The 14,863-nt window shown below is 43.2% G+C and overlaps 1 protein-coding gene across 1 annotated transcript in view; it reads left to right on the forward strand.

Annotated features, from left to right (window-relative positions):
- The window catches only part of LAMB4 (laminin subunit beta 4), a 118,398-nt gene that overhangs the window by 31,798 nt on the left and 71,737 nt on the right, over positions 1–14,863 (forward strand). Inside the window, 2 exon segments of the mRNA XM_018047504.1 lie at positions 2,127–2,227; positions 3,074–3,224. Of these exon segments, the coding sequence (XP_017902993.1) occupies positions 2,127–2,227; positions 3,074–3,224 (252 nt within the window).

The following is a 14,863-nucleotide window of genomic DNA, read 5'->3' on the forward strand; positions in this document are numbered from 1 at the left end:
TCACAGACTCTACTACATACATGAGCATATATGTCTCAAATTAGCAAAATAAAACATGTTCCCGCCATAAGAAATGTGTCACGCATTTAGAGAGTTAAAAATCCAGCTGTTTCCTTTGTCCTCCAAACTTGGCAGCCCACTGTGACATTTTAGAAAGAAAAAACAAAAACTTAACCTAATAAAAGAACAGTGACCTTGATGTGTCTGAAGAAATGTAGCTGATAAATAAGAAACATATGTCTGTTACAACATAGTTTGTGCTAATATTGTAAGTCGCTTTACTGAAAACACATGGGGATGAGGCAGAGGAGGAGGGAAAAGGAAGCAAGGAGAAAATATGAAAAGGGAACTCTGCCACAGGACAGGTAATCTAGAAGTTTCTTGTTGGAAGGTGAGCTGTGCCGAGTTCCATGACCATGAATGGGCAACACAAAATAGGAGTGCAGAGCTAGTGAACAGGTCAACGGAGACACCACATCAGATCATTCCAGACAAACCTTAGACTCAGCTGACTTTTTTCTTAGCTAGTTAACTGCCATTGTTCTTACAAAAGGAAACTAACTGAGCGGGGGCCACTACTGGGGAATCTTCCCATCATGGCTGAGCCCAGGCCTCTGCTTGGTACCCCAGGCAGATCTATCGATGGTGCAGCAGGGGGCAAGCATTACAGGATAAGCTGCCTCGCGGGAGTTCTCACAACCCCAGCCTGAGTAAAGCAGCTCAGTTCACACTGCTTTTGCTGAAACTGAAGTTTGGTTTGGGGAAAAAAGATTTCAAAAGCCCTTAGCTGTGTTATGTAACAAATTATGTCAACTTTAAATGTCTAAAATAAATCTGTTTGAGTAAAACCGGGCATAAAATTGTACCAAGATAACAACAAAATATATGGATACTTAACAAACCCATTTCAAATGAGAATTCCATGCCAACCTAGGTCTTAATTTCACCTAAGCTTGTTAAATAGATATTTGAGCAGGGGAGTCTTTTTCTGAGTCTAAACGTCAGAACTGAGAGGTAGTTGTTTGTATCTCACCAGCTGTTTATATCGAATAAAGGTCAGGATGTTGCAATGATGAGAAAAATCTTGAAGAAAAGAGTTGGATCTCTCACATGGGGAGAGTTTGTTATGCCAAAATAATTATTTATAAGTAAGCGATTCTACTGAACGGTGATAATTCATACAAGATCTCACTATCAGCTGAATACTTTTTTTTTTTTTTTTTAACTCACAAACATTGCTCTAGTGTGGAAGTAAAAATCCCTAGGGGTTTTATAGTAAGGGACTCCATTGGTTTTATGCAAACAGTTGCAATTAGGCTAGTTGAAGAATTTCTCCTGACTGGCCTTAAACAACCTAGCTAGAAGCTAAAATTGGTGCTGTCAGAGGAACTGTGAGGTTTCTATTGCATTTCTTTTCTCTTTTTATTGGAGTATAGGTGATTTGCAATGTTGTATTTTAGGTATACAGCAAAGTGATTCAGTTATACCTGTATCTGTTCTTTTCCAGATTCTTTTCTCATTTAGGTTTTTACAGAATATTGAATAGACTTCCCTGTGCTATGTAGTAGGTCCTTGTTGATTATCCATTGCAATTCCATTTGAAGCAATACAGAGACAACCTACCTACTCTCTTCATTCGAGTCCTGGGAATAGGAGATGTTTACTTTTAGAAGATCATTATCAAGGATGTCGGAGAAGGCAATGGCACCTGACTCCAGTACTCTTGCCTGGAAAATCCCGTGGACGGAGGAGCCTGGTGGGCTGCAGTCCGTGGGGTCGCTAGGAGTCGGACACAACTGAGCGACTTCACTTTCACTTTTCACTTTCATGCATTGGAGAAGGAAATGGCAACCCACTCCAGTGTTCTTGCCTGGAGAATCCCAGGGATAGGGGAGCCTGGTGGGCTGCTGTCTATGGGGTCCCACAGAGTCGGACAGGGCTGAAGCAACTTAGCAGCAGCAGCAGCAGCATCAAGGATGTAGGCAAGCAAGCTGCTGTGTGATTGTTCAGGCCCTGTGGCTGTTTACTGTTGACAATTGACTTGTAGTGCTTTTAATATTAATGCCATACTTCAGAGAAGCAGGTATCTTCACAACTGGAATCAACTGAGCATTTTCTGTTTGTAGGCTGGATACTGGGGACTAGAAAATCACCTCCATGGATGTTCTCCCTGTGACTGTTATATTGGAGGCGCTTATTCCAACACGGAAGTCAGTAAAATGAGTGAGTCTTGTGGCAGTATTCCTCAATCCTATTTCCATAAAATGAGTAAAAGCGCTTATTAGGACATGCTGATAGTCAGAAGTGAAGTCATTCCATGGCAGGCAAAGGGCATTGAAAAGCAGCAATCTTGAGACATTAAAGAGAGCCCACTTGATTTCTTTCACTTCAGGTATTTCTGAGGCTGAGAAAACAGTTCTGTTACTTGGGAATCCCAAGGTAGTGGGAAATATCACTGCACATGTATGACTTGACCCACCTGAAACCCCAACTTTTTGCCAGCGTGTAAAGAGAGGTCCAGCATTCTCCTTTGTGCAGTTTTTAGAGGAGAGGCAGAGAGGCACTGAGGACAGAAGCGGTGGCCAGGGTTTCATGGATCTGGATTGGTTTGTCAAGATCAGACCTGTAGGGCTGAGAGAATGAGCTTATGGCTACCATAAGGGGAGAATGGCTAGGGGAGGGATAGATGGGAAGTTTGGGATTGACATGAACATACTGGTGTATTTAAAATGGATAACACGCAAGAATCTAGTGTATCGCACAGGGGGCTATATTCAATATTATGTAATAACCTAAATGGGAAAAGAATTTGAAATAGAACAGATGCATGTGTATGTATTGCTGAATCATTTTGCTGTACACTTGAAACTGGAACAACGTTGTTAATCAACTATACTCCAACATAAAACAAAAAGTTAATAAAAACACCAGACCTGTAGATCCCATTGCCTCGCCACATCTTCCCCAGGATGACTGATTGATGGATTCAAAGAATGGACTCAAATCCAGAGGGCCAGCACCCCAGGCCCTTATCTTATACTTGCCACCCCACCTCCACTCTTTTTTCCCACAGGTGCTCACCCAAGAATGGGCAGTGTGATTGTCACCCCCACATTATAGGTCGCAGCTGCACTGAGCCAGCGCCTGGCTATTTCTTTGCTTCTTTGAATTTCTACCTCTACGAGGCAGAGGAAGCCACACCACTTCAGAGACTGGCACCTTTGGTTCGTATTTCACTGACTCTCCTTACAGACTTCATCTGGTGGAGTGTAGGTAAATACATAAAGCACACCCTTGAGATTGTGGGTAAGGTACCCGGAAGAGAGTGGTTTTGCCCACAAACACGGAGCAGAGTTGATCCTATTACAGAATTGCAGATTCTATAAAGTCTTAAGGGCAGAGTTTGCATTCTATTTTATTTTTATATCCCCATTCCAACACAGAGGCTGGCACAGAAGTGTGAACTGGATTAAGTTGTGATGACACAGACTTGACTCTTGCTCTTTCGAGGTACCCGTCAGATAGGAAATGTTTATGGAGCGTTTCCTGGTCTGTCTCCCTGATGACACTATAAACCGTGAGAGGGAAGGGAGGGTGTGTGTTATCCCATCACCACTGTTGCTCTAGTGCAGAGCACTGTGCTTGATGCATAATAGAAAGCCATGAATCTCTGCTACTGAATGAATGAATCTGGTACCAAACCAAGTGTAAGGTGTGCTCACCAACCTCCTGAAGCTGATCTTGGATTGGCAGTCCTCAGTGCTGGTTGTAGGGGTGTGTGATTGAAAATGCCTCTTGGTCCCGTTCATTACAAGTCACAGTCCTGTGGGGCATGCTCCCTAAAAATATTTATCTCAAAGTCTTATGAGGGGGGCAAACACAAGCATCCAAACCCAAGAGAGAAAAGTTAAGTTAGACTCTGATAGCACTCGCATGCCTGTGACTGCAGCCACAGGAGGAGTCTGACACAGGAAAAGGCTATGTGAGGTGAATGACTTCAAGGGGAGAAGGCATTGAAAGTTGATTCTAGAGGCAGGATTTGGATGGAAAACTGGGAACTCATCCCAGGTTCCAGTGACTAAGTCGTTTCCTGAGATCTCTTCCTAATCTGGACATGACTGGTGGGAGGGATGAAGATACCCTGAAGAGGCTTGGAATTTGCTCTTTTACTGACTGAAATTGGGGCAGGAAGAGAAGGCTTGCACTGTCCTGACCTCTACTCAGCACTGCGGTGGGTAGAGTCAGGACAAAACAATCCTATGTCTGGATTCTTCTTCATGGTTTTTAGTGTTGCAGGTTTATGAGGATAACTTGGTGGGGGGGGGGGGGAACTTTGGGAAGGGGATATTGTTATTTAGGCTCCAACTTTCATGAAATAATAGAAAAAATATAGCTAATGATGTTGGTCCCTGGCTCCTGGCCCAGAGCTCCTAGAACCTTTGAGCTTTTCTAAGGGATAAGAGCTCTAGGAGCATCCTTTGTTCTAATGTTTGGTCTTTGACTCTGGCTGCTGACACAGAACTACTAAATCCTTTGGACTTTCCTGGGTGAGAGGAGTGTCGTTTGTCCTGATGAGGTAACTCTGGATGGCTTCAGGTCAGTGTTTGGTCACCAGAAAGTATTAGACACTTGAAACTTTTAGCCCCACACCCCATCCTCCAGGAAGGGAAGAAGTGAAGGAGATTGAGGTCATGATCCGTCGTGTCTGTGGGCTGAAGCCTCCATACAATTCCCACAAGTACTGGGTTCGGAGAACATCCAGGTTGGTGGCCACATCGGTGTGCTGGGGGTGGTGCAACCCAGCTCCAAGGGGACAGAAGCTCCTGTGTCTGAGTCTCTTCCAGTTCTCACCCTATGTACATGTTCATCTGACTATTCATCTATATCCTTTGGTCATAGCCTTTATTATACAAAAAAACCAGTAAGCATAAATAAGTGATTCTGTGAGCTCTGTGAGTAATTCTAGCAAATGGTCAAACCCAGGGAAAGTGTCATAAGAACCCCAGTTTATAGCCAGGCGCATAATGCTGAGACCGAGGCTGATTGGCATAGAACGGGATTAGTTAAGGTCTCCGCCCTCCAGAAGTTTTTAACCACAGCTAATACTTTTCATAAATAGCTCAAGATGGGGACAGTGTCGTAAAACAAGAAGAATCCGTAAGTGCTTCAGGATTTTAGAGCCATGACTGAACCTTTATGAATGGACTTAACACACAGGTAGAATCATCTGGACTGAGACTTGAAACTAATTAAGTGTTTCCATTGGTGGACTAGGGGAGAAGACGGTCCAGCCAGAAAAGTTCCAAGTAATAACTCAGAGGAGAAACAACGCAGGTGTGTTCACAGGTAGAACAGAAAGTTTACTCAGGGAAGTACTGGAAGATAGAACTAGATTTTCCTCCTGAAGAGGCGGGGCTTCCCTGCTGGCTCAGTAGTAAAGAGTCTGCCTTCAATGCAGAAGACTCGCGTTTGATCCCTGGGCCGGGATGATCCCCTGGAGAAGGAAGTGACCACCCTCTCCAGTATTCTTGACTGGAAAATCCCACCGACAGAGAAGCCTGGTGCACTACAGTCCATGGTGTTGCAAGAGTCGAGCACAGCTTAGCAGCTAAACCACCACCATTAAAGGGGCTACCCTTTGAATCTTTCTGAGCAAAGGAATGACGTGATGAAGACTGTCCCCATAGACACCAGCCAGCAGGAGTAGAGCCTGGTTTGGAGCAGCACCGTCTGCAGTAGTCCAGACAGGGATGGAGAAGGGGCCAGGTTCAGGGCAAAGAGAGAGGATGGAAAACGGAGACACACAGGGACATGAATCCAAAAGACATCTTACAAGTAATTGTTTTAATACTCAAATTGGAGAGCTAAGAAGAATGACGATTAACTTTCTTAATAGGCCTTCAAAAAGATATCTATATATCTACATCTATCCATCCATCCATATCTACCTACCTGTCTATCTAACCTTTCTTAGTCTGTGCAGGCTGCTAAAAATACCATAGACCGGATGGCTTATAAACAACATGAATTTATTTCTCACAGTTCTGAAGGCTGGGAAGTCCATGGTCAGAGCACCTACTGATTCAATGTCTGAGACCCTCTTCCTGGTTCTTAGATGGCTGTCTTTTCACTCAGACGTCTTTTGTAAGGGCACTAATCCCATTCACGTGGTCCACTGGAGAAGGGAATGGCAAGCCACTTCAGTATTCTTGCATGAGAATTCATACTGCATGAACAGTATGAAAAGGCAAAGTGATAGGATACCAAAAAAGGAACTCCCCAGGTCATTAGGTGACCAATATGCTACTGGAGATCAGTGGAGAAATAACTCCAGAAAGAATGAAGGGATGGAGCCAAAGCAAAAACAATGCCCAATTGTGGATGTGACTGGTGATAGAAGCAAGATCCGATGCTGTAAAGAGCAATATTGCATAGGAACCTGGAATGTCAGGTCCATGAATCAAGGCAAATTGGAAGTGGTCAAACAAGAGATGGCAAGAGTGAATGTCAACATTCTAGGAATCAGTGAACTAAAATGCACTGGAATGGGTGAATTTAACTCAGATGACCATTATATCTACTACTGTGGGCAGGAATCCCTCAGAAGAAATGGAGTAGCCATGATGGTCAACAAGAGAGTCCGAAATGCAGTACTTGGATGCAATCTCAAAAATGACAGAATGATCTCTGTTCGTCTCCAAGGCAAACCATTCAATATCACAGTTATCCAAGTCTATGCCCCAACCAATAACGCTGAGGAAGCTGAAGTTGAACGGTTTTATGAAGACCTACAAGACCTTTAAGAACTAACACCCAAAAAAGATGTCCTTTTCATTCTAGGGGACTGGAATGTAAAAGTAGGAAGTCAAGAAACACCTGGAGTAACAGGCAAATTTGGCCTTGGAATGAGGAATGAAGCAGGGCAAAGATTAACAGAGTTTTGCCAAGAAAATGCACTGGTCATAGCAAACACCCTCTTCCAACAACACAAGAGAAGACTCTACACATGGACATCACCAGATGGTCAACACCAAAATCAGATTGATTATATTCTGTGCAGCCAAAGATGGAGAAGCTCTATACAGTCAACAAAAACAAGACCAGGAGCCAACTGTGGCTCAGATCATGAACTCCTTATTGCCAAATTCAGACTCAAATTGAAGAAAGTAGGGAAAACCACTAGACCATTCAGGTATGACCTAAATCAAATCTCTTATGATTATACAATGGAAGTGAGAAATAGATTTAAGGGCCTAGATCTGATAGATAGAGTGCCTGATGAACTATGGACGGAGGTTTGTGACATTGTACAGGAGACAGGGATCAAGACCATCTGAATACAGAGTTCCAAAGAATAGCAAGAATAGATAAGAAAGGCTTCTTCAGCGATCAATGCAAAGAAATAGAGGAAAACAACAGAATGGGAAAGACTAGAAATCTCTTCAAGAAAATTAGAGATACCAAGGGAACATTTCATGCAAAGATGGGCTCGATAAAGGACAGAAATGGTATGGACCTAACAGAAGCAGAAGATATTAAGAAGAGGTGGCAAGAATACACGGAAGAACTGTACAAAAAAGATCTTCACGACCCAGATAGTCATGAGGATGTGATCACTCATCTCGAACCAGACAATTTGGAAAGTGAAGTCAAGTGGGCCTTAGAAAGCATCACTACGAACAAAGCTAGTGGAGGTGATGGAATTCCAACTGAGCTGTTTCAAATCCTGAAAGATGATGCTGTGAAAGTGCTGCACTCAATATGCCAGCCAATTTGGAAAACTCAGCAGTGGCCACAGGACTGGAAAAGGTCAGTTTTCATTCCAATTCCAAAGAAAGGCAATGCAAAAGAATGCTCAAACTACCACACAATTGCACTCATCTCACATGCTAGTAAAGTAGTGCTCAAAATTCTCCAAGCCAGGCTTCAGCAATACGTGAACCGTGAACTCCCTGATGTTCAAGCTGGTTTTAGAAAAGGCAGAGGAACCAGAGATCAAATTGCCAACATCCGCTGTATCATGGAAAAAGCAAGAGAGTTCCAGAAAAACATCTATTTCTGCTTTATTGACTATGCCAAAGCCTTTGACTGTGTGGATCACAATAAACTGTGGAAAATTCTGAGAGAGATGGGAATACCAGACCACCTAACCTGCCTCTTGAGAAATCTGTATGCAGGTCAGGAAGCAACAGTTAGAACTGGACATGGAACAACAGACTGGTTCCAAATAGGAAAAGGAGTTCGTCAAGGCTGTTTATTGTCACTCTGCATATTTAACTTCTATGCAGAGTACATCATGAGAAACGCTGGACTGGAAGAAACACAAGCTGGAATCAAGATTGCTGGGAGAAATATCAATAACTGCAGATATTCAGATGACACCACCCTTATGGCAGAAAGTGAAGAGGAGCTAAAAAGCCTCTTGATGAAAGTGAAAAAGGAGAGCGAAAAAGTTGGCTTAAAGCTCAACATTCAGAAAACAAAGATCATGGCATCCTGTCCCATCACTTCGTGGCAAATAGATGGGGAAACAGTGGAAACAGTGTCAGACTTTATTTTGGGGGGCTCCAAAATCACTGCAGATGGTGACTTCAGCCATGAAATTAAAAGATGCTTACTCCTTGGAAGAAAAGTTATGACCAACCTAGATAGTATATTCAAAAGCAGAGACATTGCTTTGCCGACTAAGGTCCGTCTAGTCAAGGCTCTGGTTTTTCCTGTGGTCATGTATGGATGTGAGAGTTGGACTGTGAAGAAGGCTGAGCGCCAAAGAATTGATGCTTTTGAACTGTGGTGTTGGAGAAGACTCTTGAGAGTCCCTTGGACTGCAAGGAGATCCAACCAATCCATTCTGAAGGAGATCAACCCTGGGATTTCTTTGGAAGGAACGATGCTAAAGCTGAAACTCCAGTACTTTGGCCACCTCATGCGAAGAGTTGACTCATTGGAAAAGACTCTGATGCTGGGAGGGATTGGGGGCAGGAGGAGAAGGGGACGACCAAGGATGAGATGGCTGGATGGTATCACGGATTCGATGGACGTGAGTCTGAACTCCGGGAGATGGTGATGAACAGGGAGGCCTGGCGTGCTGCGATTCATGGGGTCACAAAGAGTCGGACATGACTGAGCGACTGAAATGAACTGAACTGAACTGAACTGAATCCCATTCACGAGGACTCTGACTTAATGACCTAATCACCTCCCAGGACTCCACCTCCTGAGACCATCACGATGGGGATTCGATGTTAACATAGGAATTTAGCAGGGGGACCCAAGCATTCAATGTATGGCAACATCCTTGCTACTCAAAATATGATGGGCAGACCAACAATAGTGACATCATTTGTGGATTCATTAGACTTGCAGACTCTCAGCCCCCATCTAGACCTACTGAATCCAGTCTGCATGTTAGCAAGACCCCCAGGTGATTTGTACACAGTTTGGGAAGCACCTGACTTGTTTTCTTATAGAAATTAAACGTGGCCACAAAAGTTAATATTGATTGAATTTAACATAGTATAGCATTTAATATAGTATCCATGTTTTCTCTGTAAAATTAGTAAAATAGTTCATGATTTTATGTTGTAAGATGAACATAATTAGTGAAGGGAAAAAATGAAGAGGACAAATAAACATAATCCTGTGGGTCCTGTCCAAAGGAGCTGACTCAACAGCCTGGTCAAGAGTCTGCTTCCCACTCACAATCAACAACCAGAGCATCTGTGAAATTAAAAACTTTGTCGGTAAAACTAACAATGAAACATCAAGCAAACATATAGGGGCTTCCCTGGTGGCTCAGATAGTAAAGAATCTGCCTGCAATGCAGGAGACCCAGGTTCGATCCCTGTCTTGGGGAAAATCCCTTGGAGAAGTGAATGACTGCACACTCCAGTATTCTTGCCTGGAGAATTCCATGGACAGAGGAGCCTGGCAGGCTACAGTCCATGGAGTCAGAAAGAGTTGGACACAACTGAGTGATTAATACAGAGGGTACAGTGAAAAGGAGTACATCAAAGCTGTATATTGTCACCCTGCTTATTTAACTTATATGCAGAGTACATCATGAGAAATGCTGGGCTGAAAGAAGCACAAGCTGGAATCAAGATTGCCAGAAGAAATATCAATCACCTCAGATATGCAGATGACACCACCCTTATGACAGAAAGTGAAGAAGAACTAAAAAGTCTCTTGATGAAAGTGAAAGAGGAGAGTGAAAAAGTTGGTTTAAAGCTCAACATTCAGAAAACGAAGATCATGGCATCCAGTCCCATCACTTCATGGGAAATAGATGGGGAAACAGTGGAAACAGTGTCAGATTTTATTTTGGGGGCTCCAAAATCACTGCAGATGGTGACTGCAGACATGAAATGAAAAGACGCTTAGTCCTTGGAAGAAAAGTTATGACCAACCTAGATAGCATATTCAAAAGCAGAGACATTACTTTGCCGACTAAGGTCCGTCTAGTCAAGGCTCTGGTTTTTCCTGTGGTCATGTGTGGATGTGAGAGTTGGACTGTGAAGAAGCCTGAGCACCAAAGAATTGATGCTTTTGAACTGTGGTGTTGGAGAAGACTCTTGAGAGTCCCTTGGACTGCAAGGAGATCCAACCAGTCCATTCGGAAGGAGATCAGCCCTGGGTGTTCTTTGGAAGGAATGATGCTGAAGCTGAAACTCCAATACTTTGGCCACCTCATGCGAAGAGTTGACTCATTGGAAAAGACTCTGATGCTGGGAGGGATTGGGGGCAGGAGGAAAAGGGGACGACCCAGGATGAGATGGCTGGATGGCATCAATGACTCGATATACGTGAGTCTGAGTGAACTCCAGGAGTTGGTGATGGACAGGGAGGCCTGGCGTGCTGCAATCCATGGGGTCACAAAGAGTTGGACATGACTGAGTGACTGAACTGAACTGAACAGTGAAAACTTGAAAATGAACAATTGGAGATTCTAACTGTGTAGAGAACTGAATGACTAGGAGATAATATAAAAGTGAGTCCCACAAAACCCAGGATTTTAAGGAAACTGCAGTTGCATGGATACAATTCTGCTGTTTTAGTTTAGTTGGTGGAATTTTGCTGTCCTGATATAATCACTTATGGGAACATTTAAAGCCAAATTTTACAGACCATGAGAACTAAGAGAAATTGCTCTGGAGGTGCCAAAATTACAATATCTAATAAATCTTTGAATTGGTATATCATGCATATTGTTAATGTTCAAAACACCATAAAACCAATAGCAAAGAAGAAATGTTTTCCCAGTTTAGAATTACACAATTATTCAGTTACAATTATTACAGTATAATAGCCCTTGAAAAGAAAACTCAACACATAGCCTTCTAACCACCCAAAATTTCACATTTTCACAGAGAAACAAAAAATTTTAAGCTGCCTCCATGACCTCCTCCCGAGGCTATTAAGTGAGAATCATGATTCCCTTTTAGAATCTGAAACTCTTCAACTATGGTAAAATTGAAACTGTTGTTCATTACTTAAACTACCATTTCTTTTCTTTTTAAGGTATTAGCAACAGCTGCGATGTGTATTTCCAGCAACAAGGAGATGATTTCATAATTGACAAAGGAAATATAATACTGAGAAAAAATCAGCAAAGCATACGAGCAGATGAACAGAATGAGGTAAACCATTTCCTCAGGGTCATTGTCTATTCTGCTAGAAGCAAATAAGCTGGGTAAGGCACTCAGAACCATGGCTGCCTCGTGTCTGTGCTCAGTCACTCTAAGCTCTTATTATCCTCAGGAACAGAGAGAAGGAAAGAAAGAAGCAAACTCAAAGTAACTAGAGCCCCTGGGGCAAACTTCTTGAGCTTTATTTCTCTACAGAGGGAAAACTTTGGGAAAGTAAGATTCTGGAGATTTGAAGAGTCAGACCGTGCACTCATATTTTCTTGTCTTTTTAAAAAGGAGAGGTACAGTGCTGAGCAATGGCTGTCTTCCTAGTTGAAGACAAAGGACATGTTGGTGTCCCTGAGGATGCTGTGTGACTATGTTCTTGATTCTGAAATAGCTATAGTTGATTAGAGCTGGTATGAGCGACAGGGTAATGCTGCCTCCTCAGGGCCCTGCCTCCAATAGCTTCTGCAGGCTAGAAGAGACCAGAAAACCCTGTGGCCACTCAGCTGCTGTTTAATTGAGGGCAGGATAGCTTTAGGTCTGTCTGTTCATTCGTTATGCCGGGGTCTTTACCAAGCATTCCTGTATGTTTGCCTGAAGGGACAGATTGGAAGAGCAAAGGGAAGCAGATGTTGGCTGTCCTGTTCATACAACCAGCATTTGAAACGGTTCTTTATGCCTAAGAGACTTTCTTGATTGAAAGAATGAAAACAGAAATACCTAGACATAGAAAGCCTGCCCTTGAGATTGTTGTGGAAGAAATGAGGCATGTATACAGACAACGAATGCATTTCAGGGTGGGGTGCGTGAAGAGGTGCACAAAACATGTTTCGAATTCCCCTTAGGGAAAACCACCTCCAGCCGAGAGGGTCAGAGAAGGCTTCATGAGTGGTGGTCCTCCGTTCAGGCCCACGTGCACGGCAAAGCAGCTTTGCTCTTCTACATGTCTCTGTCCCCAGGCCACCTGTCCGTAAAGCCTTCTCTGACTCCAGGCATCTCAAGCTGAAGTCCACCTGAAAAAGAAGGGTTGGGAGTGCTCTTGTTCCCAGTGGCACAGCTCAGTGAAGTTCCCGATTTTACTGCACAGAAGTATCACCCAGGGAACTTGTTTAGAATGCAGATGCTAGGGCCTTCCACTTGAGATGCTGAATCGGGGAATCTGACTAGTGTCATGAAACCTGCATATTTTTTCAAGTAACTCCATAGCCACATTGGACTGCTATACTGGACAGTGCAGATAAGGAACATTTTCATTATTGCAGGAAGTTCAATTAGACAGTGTTGCTCTAGAGCGGTGAGGCTCAATTTGGAACCTGCAGAGAGTTTAGGAAAACATAGATACATTTTGTGATCTTCAATTGGATTTAGATATTTGAGATGTTTGGCATAATGATTTTTTTTAATAAATACTTTTTGGATCATTTGGGGGGAAAAAGAAATGTGCATGTTTGCCAAGCACCCTAATAATATGAGTGATCCCTGGAAGCACTTTGAGAAACACTGTTGTAAGCAGCCACAGACTCCTCTCCTGAATCTCATCCGAAACAACTACTTCTGTATTACTCACTTGGAAAACTTGTAGTCATCCCTTAAGACCTGATTCAGACTTATCTTTCCGTGACATTCGCTACCCTAACATCCGGACATAAGTAATTGTTTCCATCTCTAGGGTCCCATAGGTCAGTAATTTTCAAACTGCAGGTCATGCCTGTTGGTAAGTAGGTCATGCAATCAATTGACTGGATCAATTTAGTACAGTAAAAGACTATAAAGCAAGGGCATATTTTTTGGTGAAACTTTTACATGAGTGTGTGTGTGCATATATGTATACCCTAAATCACTGCCTTAGGTTGGGTTCCCTAGAAACAGAGACTGCAACAGAGATCTGAATGCATGTGCTTTACTGAAGGAGTGCTCATCAGGAGAAACCTGTCAGGAAGGAGGGCAGGAGGCTGGGGAGGGGGAAAGTGAGGCAAGGATGGCATCTAGAGTGGTCTAGCCTTGCCTGCTTCCCTGGGGAAACTCTGAAGCACACATGGCTCCACAGAGTTGTCCTCCACTGAGGCCTCGGGGCTGGCCTGTTGTATTCTCATGTCAGGCAGTCGTGGCTACAGACTGCCAGGGCAGACCCAGGGCACCTCCCAAGTGAGGCAGCTCCCTTCAGCCAAGGGCAGTTCTCGAAAGAAGGGAGCAGTGGTGAGACATAGCAGGGAACGGTCCCAGGAACCGCTGGCAAGATAGAGTGGTCCAATAAAGGGAACCAGGCAGCACACTAAGAGCATCAATTCCAGCTCACTCCTGGCAGGCTCAGACCCATGGGCAGGGAAAAATAGAAATTAAATGCAGAGCCCGCTAATTGAGAAATTAGGGGGACTCCCCTTGTGGGCCTGTAGCTAGGACTCCAGCCTTCTACTGCAGGGTGTATGGGTTTGATCCCCGACAGGGAAACTAAGATCCTGAATGATGCACAGCCAAACAGAAAATAGGGAAGGGGGGCCCCTTGAAGACAGTGAAATATAAATTTACTTTCTTCCATAGTCTCTCTCAACTTGTCAAAATACTTTATATGCTATTTAATGTTATTCTAAGTAAAGAAATAGTAAACATTTTAATTCTTAGCATGAATTGTACTGTTCATCTCCATAGCATGCAATGCCAATTTTAATTGCAAACATAAGAGCGCTTAATTCATACACATAATCATTGAAATTACATAATTTTTATTTTGGAGTCATATACATATATATGTATGTATGTGTATATATAGGAGAAGGAAATGGCAACCCACTCCAGTATTCTTGCCTGGAAAAATCCGATGGGCAGAGGAGCCTAGCAGGCTACAGTCCATGGAGTCGCAAAGAGTCAGACACACTTTAGTGACGATACCATCACCATGCATGTATATTTAATTCTTCCTAGAATAACGGGAATGCTGCACAAAACTAACTCGGCTGTTATTTCATGTCTTCGTATATGTTTGACCAACAGTACCTTCAGCTTATTGATGAGTAAGGAGGGACTGAAAGGAAAAGAAACTCTGAGTTGCCTATTGTCCTTTTTCCTTCTAGTTATCATTTTCAGTGTAAGTAGCTGGCTGACACAAGGAAGTAACATGAATAATGTGTTTCTTAGAATGTCATTCCCTTCTTTCTGCTTTCAAAGAAATTTCTGGTTGGAACAGAAAACGCAGCTTCTTGGAGCTGTTGGCACCCCTGCTTACTTAGTCATAG

Source organism: Capra hircus, chromosome 4 (genome assembly GCF_001704415.2).
Source record: "Capra hircus breed San Clemente chromosome 4, ASM170441v1, whole genome shotgun sequence".
Lineage (NCBI taxonomy): Eukaryota > Metazoa > Chordata > Mammalia > Artiodactyla > Bovidae > Capra > Capra hircus.